Source organism: Cuculus canorus, chromosome Z (genome assembly GCF_017976375.1).
Source record: "Cuculus canorus isolate bCucCan1 chromosome Z, bCucCan1.pri, whole genome shotgun sequence".
NCBI classification, from domain to species: Eukaryota; Metazoa; Chordata; class Aves; order Cuculiformes; family Cuculidae; genus Cuculus; species Cuculus canorus.
In genome coordinates this window covers 52,210,006-52,227,832 of record NC_071441.1, presented here as the reverse complement: position 1 = coordinate 52,227,832, position 17,827 = coordinate 52,210,006, and the positions used below count along the sequence as shown (strand labels likewise).

At 39.2% G+C, this 17,827-nt stretch overlaps 1 protein-coding gene across 2 annotated transcripts in view; it reads left to right on the top strand.

Annotated features, from left to right (window-relative positions):
• The window catches only part of DGKQ (diacylglycerol kinase theta), a 93,959-nt gene that overhangs the window by 60,674 nt on the left and 15,458 nt on the right, over positions 1–17,827 (top strand). For both annotated transcript variants that reach the window (XM_054054584.1, XM_054054585.1), the window contains 9 exons: positions 1,230–1,284; positions 2,413–2,474; positions 2,727–2,877; positions 3,719–3,757; positions 5,443–5,558; positions 12,456–12,607; positions 13,980–14,128; positions 14,414–14,595; positions 16,071–16,171. In XM_054054584.1, coding sequence (XP_053910559.1) covers positions 1,230–1,284; positions 2,413–2,474; positions 2,727–2,877; positions 3,719–3,757; positions 5,443–5,558; positions 12,456–12,607; positions 13,980–14,128; positions 14,414–14,595; positions 16,071–16,171 — 1,007 coding nt within the window. The remainder of the gene's footprint in view (positions 1–1,229; positions 1,285–2,412; positions 2,475–2,726; positions 2,878–3,718; positions 3,758–5,442; positions 5,559–12,455; positions 12,608–13,979; positions 14,129–14,413; positions 14,596–16,070; positions 16,172–17,827) is intronic.

Here is a 17,827-nt window from a genome sequence, read left to right as displayed (position 1 = left end):
CTTGATGCACCCCAGGACACTGTTGCCCCTTTTGGATGCTAGGGCACACTCATATTCAGGTTGCCATCAACCCAGATCCCCAGATCGCTTTCCATGGGGCAGTCTTCCAACTTCTCATTCCCTAGTTTGTACATATAATCAAAATTACTCCATACCATGTGGAGAATCTGGTACTTGCTCTTGTTAAATTTCACAAGATTAGTGATTGCTCATCTCTCTAGTCTATCCTGATCTCTCTGTAAGGCAACTCTACCCTCAAGAAAACCCACAGCTCCCCCTAGTTTGCTGTCATTAGCAAAATTTGTTAATGAGCATTTGATTCTTGCAACCAGATTATTTATAAAAACATTAAAGGGCACTGGTCCTAAAATCAAGCCCTGGGGAACCCCACTGGCCATCAGCCTGTTGTAGCCCCATTTACTATAACCCTTTGAGCCCAACCCATCAGCCAATTGCTCAGCCAGCATAATACAGACTTATCTAAGTTTGTGCTGGACAGGTTATCCAGAAGGATACTGTTAGATGAAGTATTGAAAGCTCTACTAAAATCCACAGCCACCACATCTACTGGCTTCCCTGGGTCAGCTGGATGAGTGACTTTGTCGTAAAACAAAATCAAGGCACTGAAGCAGGACTTTCCCCTCATGTACCCATGCTGGCTGTGACCAATGACTGCATTGTCTCTCATGTGTTTTTCAGTAGCTCCAGAATAACCTTCGCCATAACATTGCCAGGCATGGCAATGAGACTGACAGGCCTGTATATACCAGGGTCATCCTCTTTATCTTTCTTGAAAATTGGGACATTTTCTAGCTTCCAATCAACTGGGATTTCTCCAGACTCCCAAGACTGTTGAAAAAATAATGGAGAGACATCCTGTGATGACATTAGCCAGCTCTTTCGGTACCCTGGGGTGAATCCCATCAAGTCACTGAAAGGAGGTTCAGTTAAATGTGCTTTACAGGTGCTTCTCTGCCCTGGGGCTAGGAGAATGCCAGGAAGAATTTAGGAAATGGGAGCTTGTTGCCATGTGTGGAAGGCTGAATATGTAAAATGAAGATTATTGCCAGCTTGGAAGGAGTGGGTTAGAGAAGGAACATTGTGGTTGATCTTAAATTGTTTAATTTTCCATGCTCTGTGTGTGCAGTGCATAGCATAACTCTGATGTAAACATTAACAAAATTATATTTCATTCAGAAACAACATTTCCATGTTACATCTTTTGGCAGATGGAATCCCTCCAGAATTTCAAATTGGTGGAAGTTCTTATGGGGAGCAAGCAAGGTAGGTGAAAGAGTGTTGGCCAAAGGCACATCTGTAACTAATCTAGGATTTTTTTCTCCCATTTAACACAGTCACAGTTAAATTTTTACAGTAAATACCTTCACAAATTAAACCTCACCGTCATGTTGAAATACTTGATCAGAAGTGATGTTGATTCTTTTAGATCATGTGTGTCCTGTGGGAATATGGTCTCCTTCTCTTTCTTCATCATCACGTAAGGGTTTGTTAGTGGTTTCTGGTGGGTATTGATAATTTAGCAAAGAGCCCTGTTTTGGAGAGCTGTCTTTAACTGATGTAATTTTCTTAAATGCAGTTGTTTAGTAAAGATTAATTGTGAAGTTTGTTTGTCTCCCTGCCTTCTCTCCTCTTTCTCCCTGACACTTGCCCCCAAACAAAAGCAAATTTAAGTCCTAAGATAGTCCAAGGAGTACATGTGTGCGTTGTGAAGTACAGAAATACACAGTTCTAGCATTGTTCAAGAGGTTGTGATCCTGCAGGAGCTGAACTGGTGTTCTCCAAGTTCATTTCCCTTTGCACTTCATTATTTCTAAGACTGCATGAAGAGATAAATAAAGCCACTCAAGTAGTCTGATGATGTCCTGGCCACACCCAAGTACATATCTCTGTAGTTCAACTAGTGGACTGATACATTGCTTTCTTTGTGAGCATTATCAGTAAGTTGGCTTATAAGGTTATTCTTGCCTCATGAGTGTCTTTACTTGGTTGGTTTCTGGTGCTCTGTTTTAAAGCCGTTATGATTGTTTTAATATTTTAATAAAATACAGAAGCTGGTTATTACTGTGGTTGTCAGGAAATTTAGTTTTCAAGTCTTCTGTCAAACAGCTTGTTACCAAAGTACTACTGGTCTTTTGAGTGTGTTCAAGCCGTTTCTCCCTTTTTTTAAAGGAGGGTTGTGCTTAGGACTCTTAATAAAATTGAGACTGTTCAAAGCAGCTACATATTTTTTCTGTTGAATAGTGTTCGGATCTGCATGAACTGTTACATTAATGTTAGTTGTACACAGAGTTGTGGATTTTCTCTAACATTTTTTGTATTGTTTTTGTTTAATTGAGCCTGGTAATAACTTGTAGTGCTTTGACACTTGATTAACGTTCTTGCTGTCTCTAGTTCAACGCATGGTCCTGGACAATCAGGAACTGATTCTTAACAGACTCAAGGACATAAGAAAGGTAAATCTGAAAAAGAAACATGATGCTCTTTTATAGCAAATAGGGTTCCCTTTCTTACAGAAAAAGTGCTTGGTTACTCTCCCAGCTGGCTCATCTATAGAGAAGCCAAGTTCTTGCTCTGAAGTTTGTTTCTGTGCATAATATTCTCTAGATGTAGAAGACTTCATTGATAATTTTAGAACTATTTGGGATCTTGTTTCATGATACCTTTTGGCCAAATGTCACATCATTTACTTTTATTTATTTTGGTAGACTTCAATACGTCAGATGAATCAAACAAGATTTTACATTGTGGAAAACAATAAATCGATTGTACGAGTAAATTTATTTGTTGGTGGCCTTCCACCTCAGCTTTCCCCTGAAGAATATACAAATATTCTCAAGGATGAATTAACTATCAAAAGTAAGTAAGCATATTTTGAGATATATTCACCTGTACAGAATAAAAAATAGTAGCATCTATTGCTTCTTTCTATTATTTTTCTTCTCAGTGTTTTCTGACCTTATTTGAAAAATCAGTCTACCTTGTACTCTCATAGGAGGCTTTTTTATTCATTTTAACACATTCATTGTTGCATGAGAGATGTGACAGTTCATTATTCACAGAATTATTATCACATTACTTGAGTTAATTGTGACCACTATTCCTTTAGTGAAAAAGCATCCCTTTTTAGAACTGAACCATTTATACTTTACACTATTCAAATTCTGGCAGTGCAGTTTAATTCCCTGTGCGTGAATGCTCCTCACCTTTATTAACCTCTGACATTTTTTGTGTGGGCCACCCTCCATGTTGTTCATGTGCCTCCTCACAAAGAAGTATGAGCAGTGTATGCACACACAGACAAGCACTCAGCATAAAGAATTTATTTTTCAAAGAAGCGTAATTGATTTTTCATCATACTCTTTCAACTAGCATGTTCTATAAACAGTGTCAGGAATGCGTCATGCTTTTTGTTTCAGGAAACTAAACTTTTTTCCCTCAATCTTTTATGTACCTTCAAGACAAATTAAACTTTAAATGCCAGAAAGAATTCACAGTCACCTTTTGTGAAAATCTGCTCAGCTTTTCTAACTTGCAAAGTAAACTTAGGAGAGGGAAAGTGTTAGCTGGAGATTCTCCCTGTATTTGTATAACTTTTAATATTTATTTTTTATGTATTTATGTAACTTTAACAAATATTTTAAATATTTACTCTAAATGTACCCAAGGTTTTATGTGTTTATATTTTTACTCTTTGCAGCAAATGTAGTGTCTGTGAGTCATGTTTATCAAGCACAAGGTAAGCATTAAGATTTTTTATCATGTTAACAATGTCTATTTTCAAAACTGTGGTCTAATACTAGAGACTCTAAGCTCAGAGTATGTTAGTCTTATTGTATAAGTAAAAAGCCCTTCAGATAAAATGTACTGTGTTGTGTTTATGAAGAGCAGTGGATTAGTGTTACCTTATTAAAAAAAAATTAAAACGTTGGCTTCATGCCTCATGTAGCAGAAAGTGGTAATATTTCAGCATAAAAATGAGTTTTGAGTTGCACTGCAATTGAATAGTCTTAACACCATTGAACTGTTAAAAACCTTCAAGTGCACGCTCTCTGTTTTGACTTCTAAACCACTAAAATGTGGTACTGCTTTTGAAATTATGGGATTCTTTCCCAGTGCTATTTCCTAGCACAGTATTAAGTGGGGGTTTAGTGGCTAGAAATCTGAAGAAAATCAGCACACTCATCTCTGTATTCATCCTTTGAGCTCTTGCTTTGCTTCGTGGAATTAATTTTATTTCAGCAAGGTTGGAGAAGCCTTGAGGCTTCTAAGCTGGAGCAGCAGTGGCTCTGTGCAGCTTTAGTGCAGCAGTTGGGTGGAGGTCTGCATTGGATAAAACTTAACAGTGTGGAATTTATCTTTTGTAGGTTTAGGTGTTGATATCCAAGATATTTCATGTCCTTTGGCAGGCTTAGCTTTCACATGACAGTTAAATGAATCTCTCTATAGTGCAGTTTTCAAGACTGATGCATGCTTCCTTTGTGTATTTGTTGTCTCCACGTGGCTAGTTAATACTGACTTTTCGTAAAGAAACCACAAAGCTTTCACATGTGCCCTCTCCTTTTCTTATTTGTCAGTGGAGAGTAGTTGTTTTTGTGTTATTTTTCTCATGTCACAGCTTCATTTAACCATTTACTTGCATCTGATTTTAGATGTTACTGCTTGCATGCGGTTTTTATTGTTCTTTGTGTTTTTTTCTCTGAGAATTTTTACATTTCTTGTAACTTCCTGACTCTCACTTTTGGTGGCAGCCAAGTTGTGTTACCGCCGCTGTCCGTTATGCACTTCGATCTTGTCCTGTGCTCTTTTCTTCCTCACTAGTAACTTACTTAACGTGTCAGTATTTTAATTTATTTTTCCCTTTTGTCTTCCCTTCTTCCCCAGCATCCCCTTGCAGAACCTAAACCAACATAAAGATTTGGAATTGATTCTCGAACCAAATCTTTGCTTGTAATAGTTCTTACTGAGATAGTGCTAATGAGTGGAACTGCTGGATTTTTAATAATGAGATACAAAATGAAATCTGATACCTTTGTCATTTTTCCATGATGAGAACAGCCTGTTTTCCATGATGAGAACAGCCTGTTTTCCATGATGAGAACAGCCTGCCATGATAAAGGCAATGGAAGTGGGCCATACTTCCGAAGCCCAAAGGAAATCTTTAAACATGCATCAGTTTTGTGCTGCAGTTCTTCTTGTCCTCAAACTGCTTTGCTTTAACAAAAATCTGGGGTGTGTTTGGGAGTATGAAGGAACGCTTAAAAAACCAAATAACCCAATTCACTGATAACCAGGAACCGCTTTGGAGAGTAAATTTCACTGAATGATGTTGTGAGTAAACTGGGTCAACTTTTGCTGTGATATGATGAAGTTGATATCCTAATAATAGAAAACATAAAAAAGTGTTCTGATGCATCTTTACAGGTGCTGTTGTACTAGAAATTTCATGCTTTTCTGAAGCTGAGAGAATATATATGCTAGTTAAAGATACAACAGTCAATGACAAGCCTTTGAATGCCGTGGTGATTCCTGATGTTATGGTAAGAGATGAGCTTGAATTTAAAATATGTCTTTAAAAGAAAAACAACAAAGTAACTGAAGTTACTGGAAGTAACTGAAAGTTACTGGAAGTAAATGAAAATACATTGTACTCAGAGGAGCCGTACAGTGATTTTTTGTAAGAGTGTAATGAAAAAATAACACTTTGAGAGTCTGTACTTCAATGTGTGTTATATACTTCTGTGAGTTAAGTCACTTGTCCTGTTACAGCTGAGTTTTCAGGAATAACTGTACAACTATACAGCTGCATGATTATACAATTGTAATGGGGAGAAAACCAAAAATTTTTCCCCCTCTTTATTTCTTCAAAAAGTTATGTTGGTTTTAGTTTTAGCTAGCATATCTTAAAATGCTTACAACAATGCGTTTTCTTGCTAAACATTAGGTAAAATACTACTGCTAATCTTCATCTTTACAGTGTCTTCATTTCTCCTGTTCTGTAGCAGAGGGAGTTTGACCTTGTTTAAATGCTGTATTGTGGATTTCAAAGGAAAGCCATCTTTTGAAAGACTTAGTGTTAGAGTACTTTCACAAATTCAGGCTTGATTCTGATTTATTAATTTTTATGATTATAAATCACTTTCCTGTGAATTGGTTGGTTTAATAATAGGTTTCATGTTAACGAAACAGATCTGGGATGCAAAGAGGGAAATGGTTCACTAAGCAAAGTGATTTTTAACCAGGGTGATGTAGGTTCTGTCCAAAAGACTGTAACCGTAGTTACTTTCTGCTGAGCTGTTATGTATTACACAGTTAGTCTTTCTGGAGTTGCATTATGACAATTGAAGGAAGGGTCTTGGTTTAACTTCTTAGGGCTTCACAGAAGGTTGAAAACTTGAATATGCATAATTAGTGGGGAACTATGAAACAATTTTAGGTGGGAGGGTCTCGAGTTCTATAGCCATAGCATACTTACATGACTGCTTTTTCAAGAGTCCTGTACTTGTCAAAGTTTTCTGAAGATAAAACTGTTTTTCATATGAGCAGATACTAGTGGCAGTACTCATGTGAAACTGGCAAGATTGAAAACTGTTCCTCCTCCAGAAAAAGTGAGAGCCTTGTTCGTATGCATGCGTAGGCATTATGTTTTGAGATCCCTAGAAACCAAGGTCCCCTCTCATCCAAACTAAGTTTCAGAGCTTCTGTTACCACAAACAGAAGGCAGCATGAAGATGGGACTGCTTTTGGATGCTTGCTTTTGGTGGTCTTTAGGAAATGCGTTATGAGCCTACATATGGTGCACGGTGTGTAAAGTGACCGTACTCAACTCTGTTGATTACGTGTGTCTGTTTTTTTGACAATACGTGTGTTTGAAGTGATTTCTTGATGCCAGAAAAATACAGATAATGCTATCTGTTATCTGATGCAACATGTATTTTATAAACTCCAGTTCAGGGGACTGCTAGGAATGAATTTCTAATATGTAAGAAGGAGTGGCTGTGCCTGTACACATGTATTTAATTTCCATTTTAACATGCATTGTCTGTATTTGGTCATCTCCTTGAAACGAGCAAAGAGTTAATCTAAATATATTTCAAGTGTTGTTCGTATGTACTTTGGCCACCCAGCTTACGCTGTTCACTAATTACCCAGGGTAAACTAATGAGTGATTGTTGACCCTACTTTGGTTAGGAATTGGACTTGATGACCTCCTGAGGTACTTTCCAGCCTAGATTATCCTTTTATCCTATGATGCAATTATTAGCCTTTGTTTATACTTCATCTATGTGACCATTTAAATATGGTACCAGGAAATACTTATACAGGAACTGAGCACAATGGTAAACTTATGCTGTATTTGACATTCCTCTTGTGGGTGAAATACAAAGAAAGTAGGAATGGAGAGGTAATTTGTAGTCTCAGAAGAAGAATGGGTGATAAAACAAATCCCGCAATGTTTTGGTTAATGAATGATTTTTCTAAATCACAGCTTAAACCAGCAAACAAAACAAAACAACTCTTCTAAAATTTGAGAAAAACACAGAAATAAATTGTTGTCTAGCATCTACTGTGTTTTGCTGGTCCTTCCTTTTCCCAAGGTGAGAATCGCTTACTCTTTATCTGATGCACCTTCTAAGGAGGAGGCCTAGTTCTACCCTGGCATGGTCAGGTCTGCCTGAAGCAATTCATCCTCTTATTGTCATTACTGGAAAGTCTAAATGCAGAAACAATTTGCCCTGACTGCATGTTAGGAAGTCATGCAATTAGTGTGATCAAGTGTGTTGATCTCTTCTGCAGTTTCATGATCTCAGGTATTTAAAAATTTAATCAGACACATTTTAATTTTACAGCGTTCAAATAAATTCAAGGACTCTCTCCATCTGAGTGTGAACAAAATACAATCTCTTGCACAGCTGTTCAGCTGCTGTGTGTAAGGACATGCTGGGGCAATTTGATACCAATTCTTGGATAGCATGTTAAGGTGAAAGACATTGTAGGGCTGAATCTGTGAAATCTGGTTTACTAGAACTCTCTCTGCAGTACTGGCAAACGAAGAAATCAGCAGTGATTGAGCGTCAGTGCAAAGGTGACAAGTTTCTGTGGCTTTATCGCTAACACCACTTACCAGTGAGGTGCCTCTGATGTCCCGTATTTAGGTTCCTTAACAATGCTAGAAAAAGATGTGTGAGTTTCCCAAATGCGTGAAACTTTCCATGTTCTTCATCCCACTAATTCTGTACACAGATGTATCCGACTTAAAAGCATGATGGTTTAATGACCCTCATTGCCAATCATCATGAAATGTTACTTTCCACCCTTCTTCCACTGTTGCAATTTGCCCAAAAGGTAAAGAAGCTGCTGGAGTTCCTGCTGTGTGGACACAGCTGCTGCACCAGTTGTGTTGAGACACCTTGTACAGCATTCCTCTCATGTGTAATGACTCCTTTCTGGCCAGGCAGAAGGACATTTGGGCTTGGGGCATTGTGAGTCCTTGTACATGGGAGACACGCCAGACAGCCTGTTTGCAAATGCTGACTTTTACTTGCTGCTTAGAGATTTCTGTAGTTCCTGGAGGCAGCCCATCACCCTGGAAGGTGCTCACCACCCTGGTTGTCATGCTGGCAGGCTCATGGGGTAGAATACTTTGTTCTGCTTCATCATCAGATGTGACTGCAAGGTACACTTGACAGAAAGGGGATTAGCATGGATAATAAATGTTTGCCCCGGCCTGAAACTGTGTTGTGCTAATCCTGACAAGTAAAGCAATTCACAGCGGCTGTCAAGAGTGTCTAAATCACATGGCCTCCTTCAACTGTCTCTAAGAAACCAGCAATAAATTCCTTCTGAAACTCCAGCCAACACAAAACCCCTCTGCAGATTTCACTCCTCAGGCAGAGCACTGAAGCCAGGGCTAAAGGGGGAGGGGAGTCCTTGGGCTGTGAGTCACACATCCCCATCTGCCCAGTAACAAACTCGTTTGTGCGTCCCTGCTGGGGCTTTATTAAGGGATTAAAAAAAATTCTGCAGCATGAAAGTGCTACCCCTGTGGCTGTCCGTAACTGTAACAGTGTGTACTTTTCAAAAAGAAATGCAGAAGTCCTGCTCTGCTGTACGAACTGCCACGGTATTTTTAACACCTGCTGAAAAAATTGTTTTCTGACAATCTGACCTCTTTATGGGGATTTAGCAATGTTTCTTACTTAGAAAGAGTAATGTTGGGAAACAAGTTCACTGTAAGGCTAAGCGGTTTCTAGAATACTTATATTTATTCTACTTATGTGTATTTAGTCCTAAATAGGTATAGTTAGGGATTCACATTAGAAGATACTAGGACAAAGACAGTTCTGAGTAGTACGACTGCTCAGTTTACACTGTATACAGATATCTTGTTAACTCCATGTATACTCCACAGCTGCCTTTGACTCTCAGTAGCATGCAAGGTAGGTGTTCCCCTTTTGGTTTTTTGTACAGTGTTGGCAATTGACAGTTAGGAAATTTAGCTGGCAATTTTGTAGAAATTGGAAGTAAAAGTTTGCAACAATATATGTTTACTTGGGTAAGAGCTCACGCAGCTGTGCCTTGCATGCCTTGGAGCTTACCACGTCTCAATAATCATTGCAATTCCCTGAAGTTCCTTGTAAATTATTTTAGTTACTTGGTTTTAAACCCAGTGCATTAGAACTTGCCTGTAAAAGCAAATAATATAAAACATGTGTTCAACATGTCACTTCTAAATGTCTGAAAGCAATATTGTTTTGGAAATTGATTTCCTGAAGAAAAGGTAGTCAAATGTTCTTGTCCATTGGCGTAAAGTATCCATGTGACTTGAACATCAGACTGGTTTCTTTTCTGTCATTGTTTTTTGAAAAAGTTTTTTTTTACTTTAACCTGCAGAACTAAATATTTTTTCTTCATACTATCCTCCTACTATCCTTTTTAAACCCCACAGGTTTCTGGATATTGGTCAATATCCAGAGATTGGTCAATACCTCAAGACTGAGGTTTCAGATAGCCTGTATTGTCTGAAAAGTTGAAATGGATGGGGATGAAATTTAGATACTAAAAAAGATTCCAAGAGGAAGAAGGGGGAAGTGGTCAGCTGGGAAGGTAGGGCAGTGTAGAAGCTGGAGTAAGGAGTACAGGAAAGGAGGGGTTTGCCCTGTTACCCCATGGGATGTGGCATTTCCTTTCAGAGCTGCTCTGATTTTTATTGCTTATGGGATTTTCTGAGTATCGATAATAATGGCTTATGGCAGATGATGATCCAAGAACTGATGGACTGATGAGAAGGGCTTTACTTCTGGAAAAGCCAGAGCTTTGTTTACTGTTTTAATTAATGCCTGTGATGGCTCAAGGAAAGGAAATCCACTTTTTTTGTTGGGATATGTGGATCCTTGAGCTGTTGACCTTAGAACTCAAGAAGTCCTTCCTTTTTGTGACAGTGGCATGTATTGTTTACCTTAGACTTCCTTTGCTGGGTATAAATGTCCTTTCCATGTGCTTACAGAGAAATAAATATATTACCCATATTGTGTGTTGGACATGCTTTGAGTAATTGCTTCCCCTTTTTCCAGTAAGGCCTGAATACAGACAAGAGAGACGTTTTGGCCTAGCAGTCGTCACAGTAAAGCATGAAGGTGGTTCCTCTTGTGGATGGCTTTTCATCCTCTGTCTTGGCAACCTAGTTGGTTTGCTAGCAGTAAACCCTTTCCAGTAAAACAAAATGCTGAAGCTCTTCTGGCTCTTTGTCAGCCAAAATAGCCCTTGTGAGGCTAATTTTTTTTTAAAAAAAGGCATGTGTTTTCAAACTGAATGTCTCTGGTAGAATCTCAGGGAGGAGGAATAAAGGGACAAGAAGAGAAGCGTGTGCCTGCTCCACCAACCCTCTTACCTGCTTAGTGTTTCTCTTCCCAGCGTGTTTTCTGTTTGTGCCTGTGTCATACTGGATGGTAGAGGGTGATTTTCATGCAGGCAGTGACACAGAGGAGGATTTTTGTGTTTGCAGGTATCTTGACAACACCTGTCAGTGTATGACTTACAGAGGATTAGCACCAGCTCTCTTAGGAAAGCAGAATGTGAGGAAATCTCTCAAATACTAGGAAGCCCCAAACAATCATTTGTTTTTAACTATCCAAATGAGCTCACAGGTAGACAGTGAGGTATCTCTGTGTCAGACTCCACTTTGTTTCCCCACAGAGTTGCTCATTAATTTGTCCCGATTTCTCCATTCTTTACCTTAGTTCACCCTCTCTGGTGGTTGCTCATGGACAGCAGGAGACGGGCTCTCTGGGTGCTGCCTCCTCCCTGCTGTAGCTGCTAGTAGCTTTTTGCATGTTTGCATGCTGTGGTCACGCTGCTGCCTCACCGCCCCCTGAATCATTCTTGTCTAAATTATATTTAGCACTGTTGTTCTGTTCCCTGAATCTCTCCTGTCAGCTGCATGACAAATTGCTGTTCCTTGAATGCTGTCCAATTTGTAAGTACAAATTATTATACCACAACTTGGGGACTGTGGCAAACATTCTCTTTTGAAATGTGCTCACTGAAATGCCTGCGGACTTTTCTGGCTTGTACCTGCCATGGAGCCTTGTGGTAGGATGGAAGGAAAGTGTGCTGGCTGGCATTTTCTGATATTCCTAGAACAAATTGTTTCACAGAATGATATATAGGCAGGCTGGCTGAAAACCATTCCTGACGGGGTGGTTCTTATGGCTAGAGTTTTTGACATCTGGTGAGGCTGCAGGTACTTTTTGATGCAGCCTGTGGGGAACCCCAGAAAATCCCTCCTCTGCTGTATGCAGTGGCTTCCTTTGGAGTGTTTCTGGGCGTATACCAGGCTCCACCCCAGCATGGCTGTGCTTTGAGAGCCCTTTCAGCAGCAGCTTCAGCAGAGGTGTGAGGATCATAAGATACTGGCACCAAATCCTCCTGACTTAAAATTTTGGATACATATTTTTAAAAGAAGCTGTCAGCTTCCTTTTTCATTGGGAGGGACATGCCAGTGCCTGCCCAGGCACCCTTGTTTTGAATTGTTTTGTCCTTGTAAATTAACATGTATTCAAAGACTTAAGACAAATATTTCAACTGGTTTTGGGAGATGTTCTCTCTTTGCAAGGGAAGTGGCTCTGGAGGATACCTTATCCCTCACACTTATTCTTTGGCATAGGAATGTGTAGGAAGGACTACTTACAGTGCCTTTGTTTTTGTTAGGCTAAACCTTGTAGTTGGAGTGGGTTAAGGAAACTTCAGTTGCTGGACAAACACAATGAGCAGCTAACCTGACCATTGTCTGTCTGGACATTAAATCTTTTTATTTATCAAATCTGGAATTTTTTTACTAAGCAGCAAGGAAGCATCAAGAAATACTTTTGAGATGCAGTAGTAATTCTCATGCCTAGTCATGGTTTTGGCTAATCTTTTTTCTTGTCTTCTTTCAGGCTTCCAAGATACCACAGAACTGCTGCCCACTTCTTGTATTTGTGAATCCAAAAAGTGGTGGTCTGAAAGGTCGGGATTTGCTGTACCATTTTAGAAAGTTGCTAAACCCACACCAGGTCTTTGAACTTACCAATGGTGGCCCGCTGCCTGGGTAAGTCATTATTTTTTAAATTTCTTTTAATTATGTTATTCTGTTATTTTTTTTTAATAGATGGATCAGATTCACTTGTTATGAAGATATAAATTGCTTCTGTTCTGTGCCTGAATACGGTGGATCACTCCTTCTGACTGGTTCTCACTGGTGAAAACAGATTTAAATTTGAAGTTCACTAAAGAGAAGAGAATAGAGTGGTTCCTGGTGTATATGCTTGTGTCAAGACAATTAATCGAGTCCAGTCCTAGGAAAATCACATTTACTTCAGAATAACACAGATTTAATAATTGTTAAAAATAAAAAGGTTCTATAATCGAATGGGAATGGAAAGAGAAATGTCACATTCCCTAGCGAGGACTCAGTTTTGCTTTTATTTACTTCAGTGTTTCATGGGAACTAAGAGGGAAGTAAAATAAAATCTTGCATCTTGACTCTTGAAACTTGGCCACAATTGCAGAATTAACAGGGCCTGCCTGATCACAGCTGCAACGTTTCTAAATACAAGGAACAGAACATAATGTGCTTGTATGGTGGCAGGAACCGATTACTTGATTTAATCAACACTACTTTATTACCAGCTTCATAAAACTGAAAGTGATGTTTGCAGCCTTCTTAGAGTAGCCTCAGTCCTTCAGCACTGCTATAAGTAAGAAATGTCATGACAAGCTCTTCAGAGCAAAAGCTTTCATGGGGAAAAATGCAGCTTACGCAGGAAGCAAGAGAAACAAGCTGCACAAACTTAAGGTTTTTTTGCCTGAACTGTGTAATACTGTTCTCTTTCTAACGCAAGTTCAAGCCGCAACTTGAGTAATTCGTTCATTTTGTTTTGCCCATGGAATCCTTCTGTAGCTTTATGATAAAATGCCTCCATTTGTTCATTGCTCCTTGTGCAATGGGAAATAAAATACCTTTTCAGGATATCTTAGTATGTAGGATGAAAAGCCACAAAGGGTAAAAAATAGTTCTATGGAAAAGAAAATTTACTATGCATCCTATAGTTAAGTAAAAAGGAAAAACGAAAACCACATCGCTAACCAACATCTCTGTTAGGATTTAGAGTTATAGGTGTTCAGATTGAAATTGAGAATAGTTACATCTCTGTGTCTTTGAGAAGGAAGTGATAAACAATGTAACTGTAGCTGCCAAGAATCTTAGAATAATGTGGGTTTCACTCTTTTAAAGGAACTTTATCTAGAAGGTCCTGCTTTTCCATTAATTTTGTTGAAGTTGATCCTGAAACTGACGGTAAAGGCAGGGGAAAAGAAGTCCAATAATAATGTGTTATCTTTAATAGCTTATTAAATGGCTTTGCTTTTCCTGAGTTGTGCTATAACATTTCTTTTCCCCTTCACTTTGTTTCTCAATGAAGGTTTCACACATTCTCTAAAGTTCCTTCCTTCCGAGTGCTGGTGTGCGGAGGGGACGGCACTGTTGGCTGGGTCCTTGGGGCGCTGGAGGAGATCAGGCACAAGCTGGTGTGCTCAGAGCCGTCGGTTGCCATCTTACCCTTAGGAACAGGTAAGAATCACAGCAAGCACAGTTCCTCTGAGGGCTGAAGTCGTCCTGGTTTACCTTCAGTTATCCATATAGCAGGCAGCTCAGTGTTGCAGTAGAGATGTCTTCACTAAGTTCTGGCCAGTGCTGGAGAGAAAATGAAGTATCAGCTTTATCTAACTACTTCCATTACTTGTTTGGAGCACCTTAATGCGATTTCATTCGTATAATAGGGCTGATGCACTTTTTGATGCTCTTAGCTAACTTATAAAATACAGTCATATTTTGGGGTTCTTCATTATTGCCCAGGTAATGACTTAGGGAGAGTCTTGCGCTGGGGAGCTGGCTACAGCGGGGAGGACCCCTACTCAATTTTGGTTTCCGTGGATGAGGCGGACGATGTTCTTATGGATCGCTGGACTATCCTTTTGGATGCAGAAGAGCCAGCCGAAGGTGCAGAGAATGGCATTGCGGAACCTGAGCCTCCAAAGGTGAGCTGAACATCATTTGGGTTTGATTCTTAGGAACTGTTGTTCTAGAGAAAATCACAAAAAAAGGTAAATATTAACGTCATTTAATCTCTCATTGCTCAGCTATCCTTGAGCTTAGACCTTACTGAGCTATTTCTTGGAGAACACAGCATATGTTTGGATCTAGTGCTTCAGGTTTGGTGGGACAGATTGGCAGCAGAACACACTTTGTAGCTGTTTGGCAAAAAGTATCTAATAGAGGATTAATGAAAAGATTCAAGTGACAATGACATATGTATTTGCTTCACTTGGAAATAAATTTATTTCTCTAATAAGAAAAGCTCTTTGAAGGAGCGACAGACATGTTCCAAAACACTGGTGGAACTGCAGCATTGACCGAAAAACAGCTCCCCTTCCCCTAGAAAAGAAAAAAGTACTTTAATCTTTCCTTTAACTGTTTAAAAAAAGGCTATGAGTTGCTAGCACATACAGGGAGTAAATCTTTCTGTCATCTCACTGCCATTTGGTGCCTGTATATGTGACACGTGTTTTATTTCAGCATCTGTTTTGCTTTTGGGGAGTGAAAGTCCCTGTCCCTTGGCTCATATTACTTATTTCTGTTTCGGAAAATAAAAATGTTCATTGTAGATTGAGACTTCAGGGCTTTGTGTGAACCCTGATTCTGTTTATCTTCAGAGAAGACAAAGAAATTGGACAAGGAGGTGGCAAAAAGAAAGTAGGAAATTGTAATAATAGTAGCAATTGTCTTAAGTTTTTAGTCCAGTCACTGGAAAATCATAGCCATTATGTGTCAATTGGAGGATTTAAGTTGTTCAGGTGTCGACTCCTTTTCACTTGATGGAGGGGTTGATTTGGCCTGAGTGCCTAATCTGTATTTTGAAGATGAAGAGTGGGACAGTCATGGACCAGACAGAAAGGCTATGTAATGAACCGTCAGGTAAACGAAAAATTAGTTGCAGGAATGGTTGAAATCTGTAGAAACTTGGAATTGGCACATAGAGAAAATGCAGCTGAGTAGTTGAGGTAAAGTTCTTCACTCACCTGGCATAACCTGATCACTTTCCAAAGTAAGGAAGACCATCTTCGCAATGATGTCGTGATAAATCCATGGCTGAGTAAAATATGATAGTGGTGTTAGTGTTCAGCAACTTGTATGGTTATTGTATAGAATTACTTTGAAAAGTTGGATTGGTTTTATTTCTGCATTTGTCTTTATTTCTGGCTTATTATGCCTGTAATTTGTAATTAAGATTAAACTTTGAAGTTTCTGATACTTTGGAAGTAATGGCCACATTTGTCAACAATTGTTCGTACAGTTTTATTTTTAGTGCAATGTTTCTGGAAGATGTTTTCCAGGATCTGTCAAGATGTGAGTGACTTGGAAAGATGATGTGCAAAGCTTGCTTTTGTTGAAAAACTTTGGAACCTTTTAATTTATAAATGTAAGGAGGAAATAATACAATTTCTTTTGTCAGATTGTACAGATGAACAATTACTGTGGTCTTGGCATTGACGCAGAGTTGAGCTTGGACTTCCATCATGCTAGAGAAGAAGAACCAGGGAAATTTAATAGCAGGTAATCCTGGGGAATCCAAAGGTGAAGAGCAGACTCTGTGGCATTGCATGAATTCCAGCTTACTGTGGCTGGTAGTCTTGAAATGCTATATGTGTCCACAAATGTTGCTTGAGGAAGAGCTGGCGCAGGGAGGAATTAAGTTAGCCAGGAACTGGTAGACACAAAATTTGTGGGGTTTGGTTTTTTTTTTTTCTCCTTTACAAAGAGAAAGCACCTGGGCAGTGTTTGGAAACTCTATCATCATTTGTACTTCTTAAGTGTACTTATTTGCCAATAACTGCAATGTTGAGTTCAGTGAAATTTTGAGGTTGTGGAAATATCTCTTATTTGAAGCCTTTAGCAGGAGGGAGAGCAGTGCTGCTACATGAGCAATAAACACACTGCTGAGAGATTTTTTGTACTTTCTCACCCTTGCTTACTGCCATGGTGGCACCTGATGCTGATAATAGGGATAAAAAGAAGATCTCTATCTCAAGTGAGACTGTGTCATTAAAAAGGTGTGCAGAGAGACCTTTCTCCTTTCTGACAGGCAGATAGATCAGTCAGTAATAGCACCTTTTCTGCTTCCCATAATCACTGAGATTGATGAGCAAAAGATATCACTTTTGTGTAATTGATCGGTAATTCCTTGTAGAAGCTGGTTCTGCTTCCCCATGTGTTTGTGATTGAATATCCTCTGCATGGTCTCTCGGTTGCCAGAGAGAGTTACAGCCAGTTACAGCTGTGCAGCCGTAACATACTATTAACAGTACTCTCTGACTAGTTATGAGTGTAATGATGTACAACCCCTCCTGTCTTGCAGTGTCCTGTCTATCATTAGAGGCATTGCTCATATTTTTTTTCATAAGAATGGAGTTATACAGGATATCATTTGTGGTACATGTTACTGCTAGACATACTGGTTAGAATTTTCAGTCCGCAGGATTAAAAACATCAAAGATAGTAAAATCAGGCAATGAAAGTGCATATAGCAGTGCCTGCTCTAGTATATAAAATTGTTCTAGATCTACTTGTGAAACTAATATAATTGTAATATAATGTAAGAGTTACATTCATTCTTCCTTTTAAATATACTACTCTGACTTTGTGAAGCTGCAACACTTCAAAATATGTGTTCTTTTCTTATTGCCACTGTATTTAAGGGCTATGCTTTGACTGTTGTCCCATGTGCTTTCCATCTCTTGAACCTTTACCTCAGTCAGCTTGCAGCACCTGCCAGTGCAGAGGTTGGTACCATTCTTGCAGGCCTTTTACAGGCGTATTCGGACTGCTGCAAACAGGGTGTCTTGAAGGGCATGTGGAAAAGAAGACATGATTTTTTTGTTGTTAATCTGAAGGGCTATGTATTTCAGTTATTCAAGATCTGTAAAAGAAGCATGAAATAATGAGATAGTACTGAAGTACCCTTTTGCAGGAGGCAAACAGCTTGTGCACCCTAACAGTGCTGAAACAATTGTTGCATTCACTCCCAGACATAATGATAAAATTGCTAGTTTTACCCTTTCCCAGGATATACAAGTTCACGATCCTGCCAGCGACATTAGCATTTGTTTTTTTATTACTATTTTCAATAAATTAACTAAGAAGGGTGGCTACTTAATGCTGTACGCAAGAACTGCTGGCAGACAAACTGGCTGCTCTTCAGTGCAGAACAGG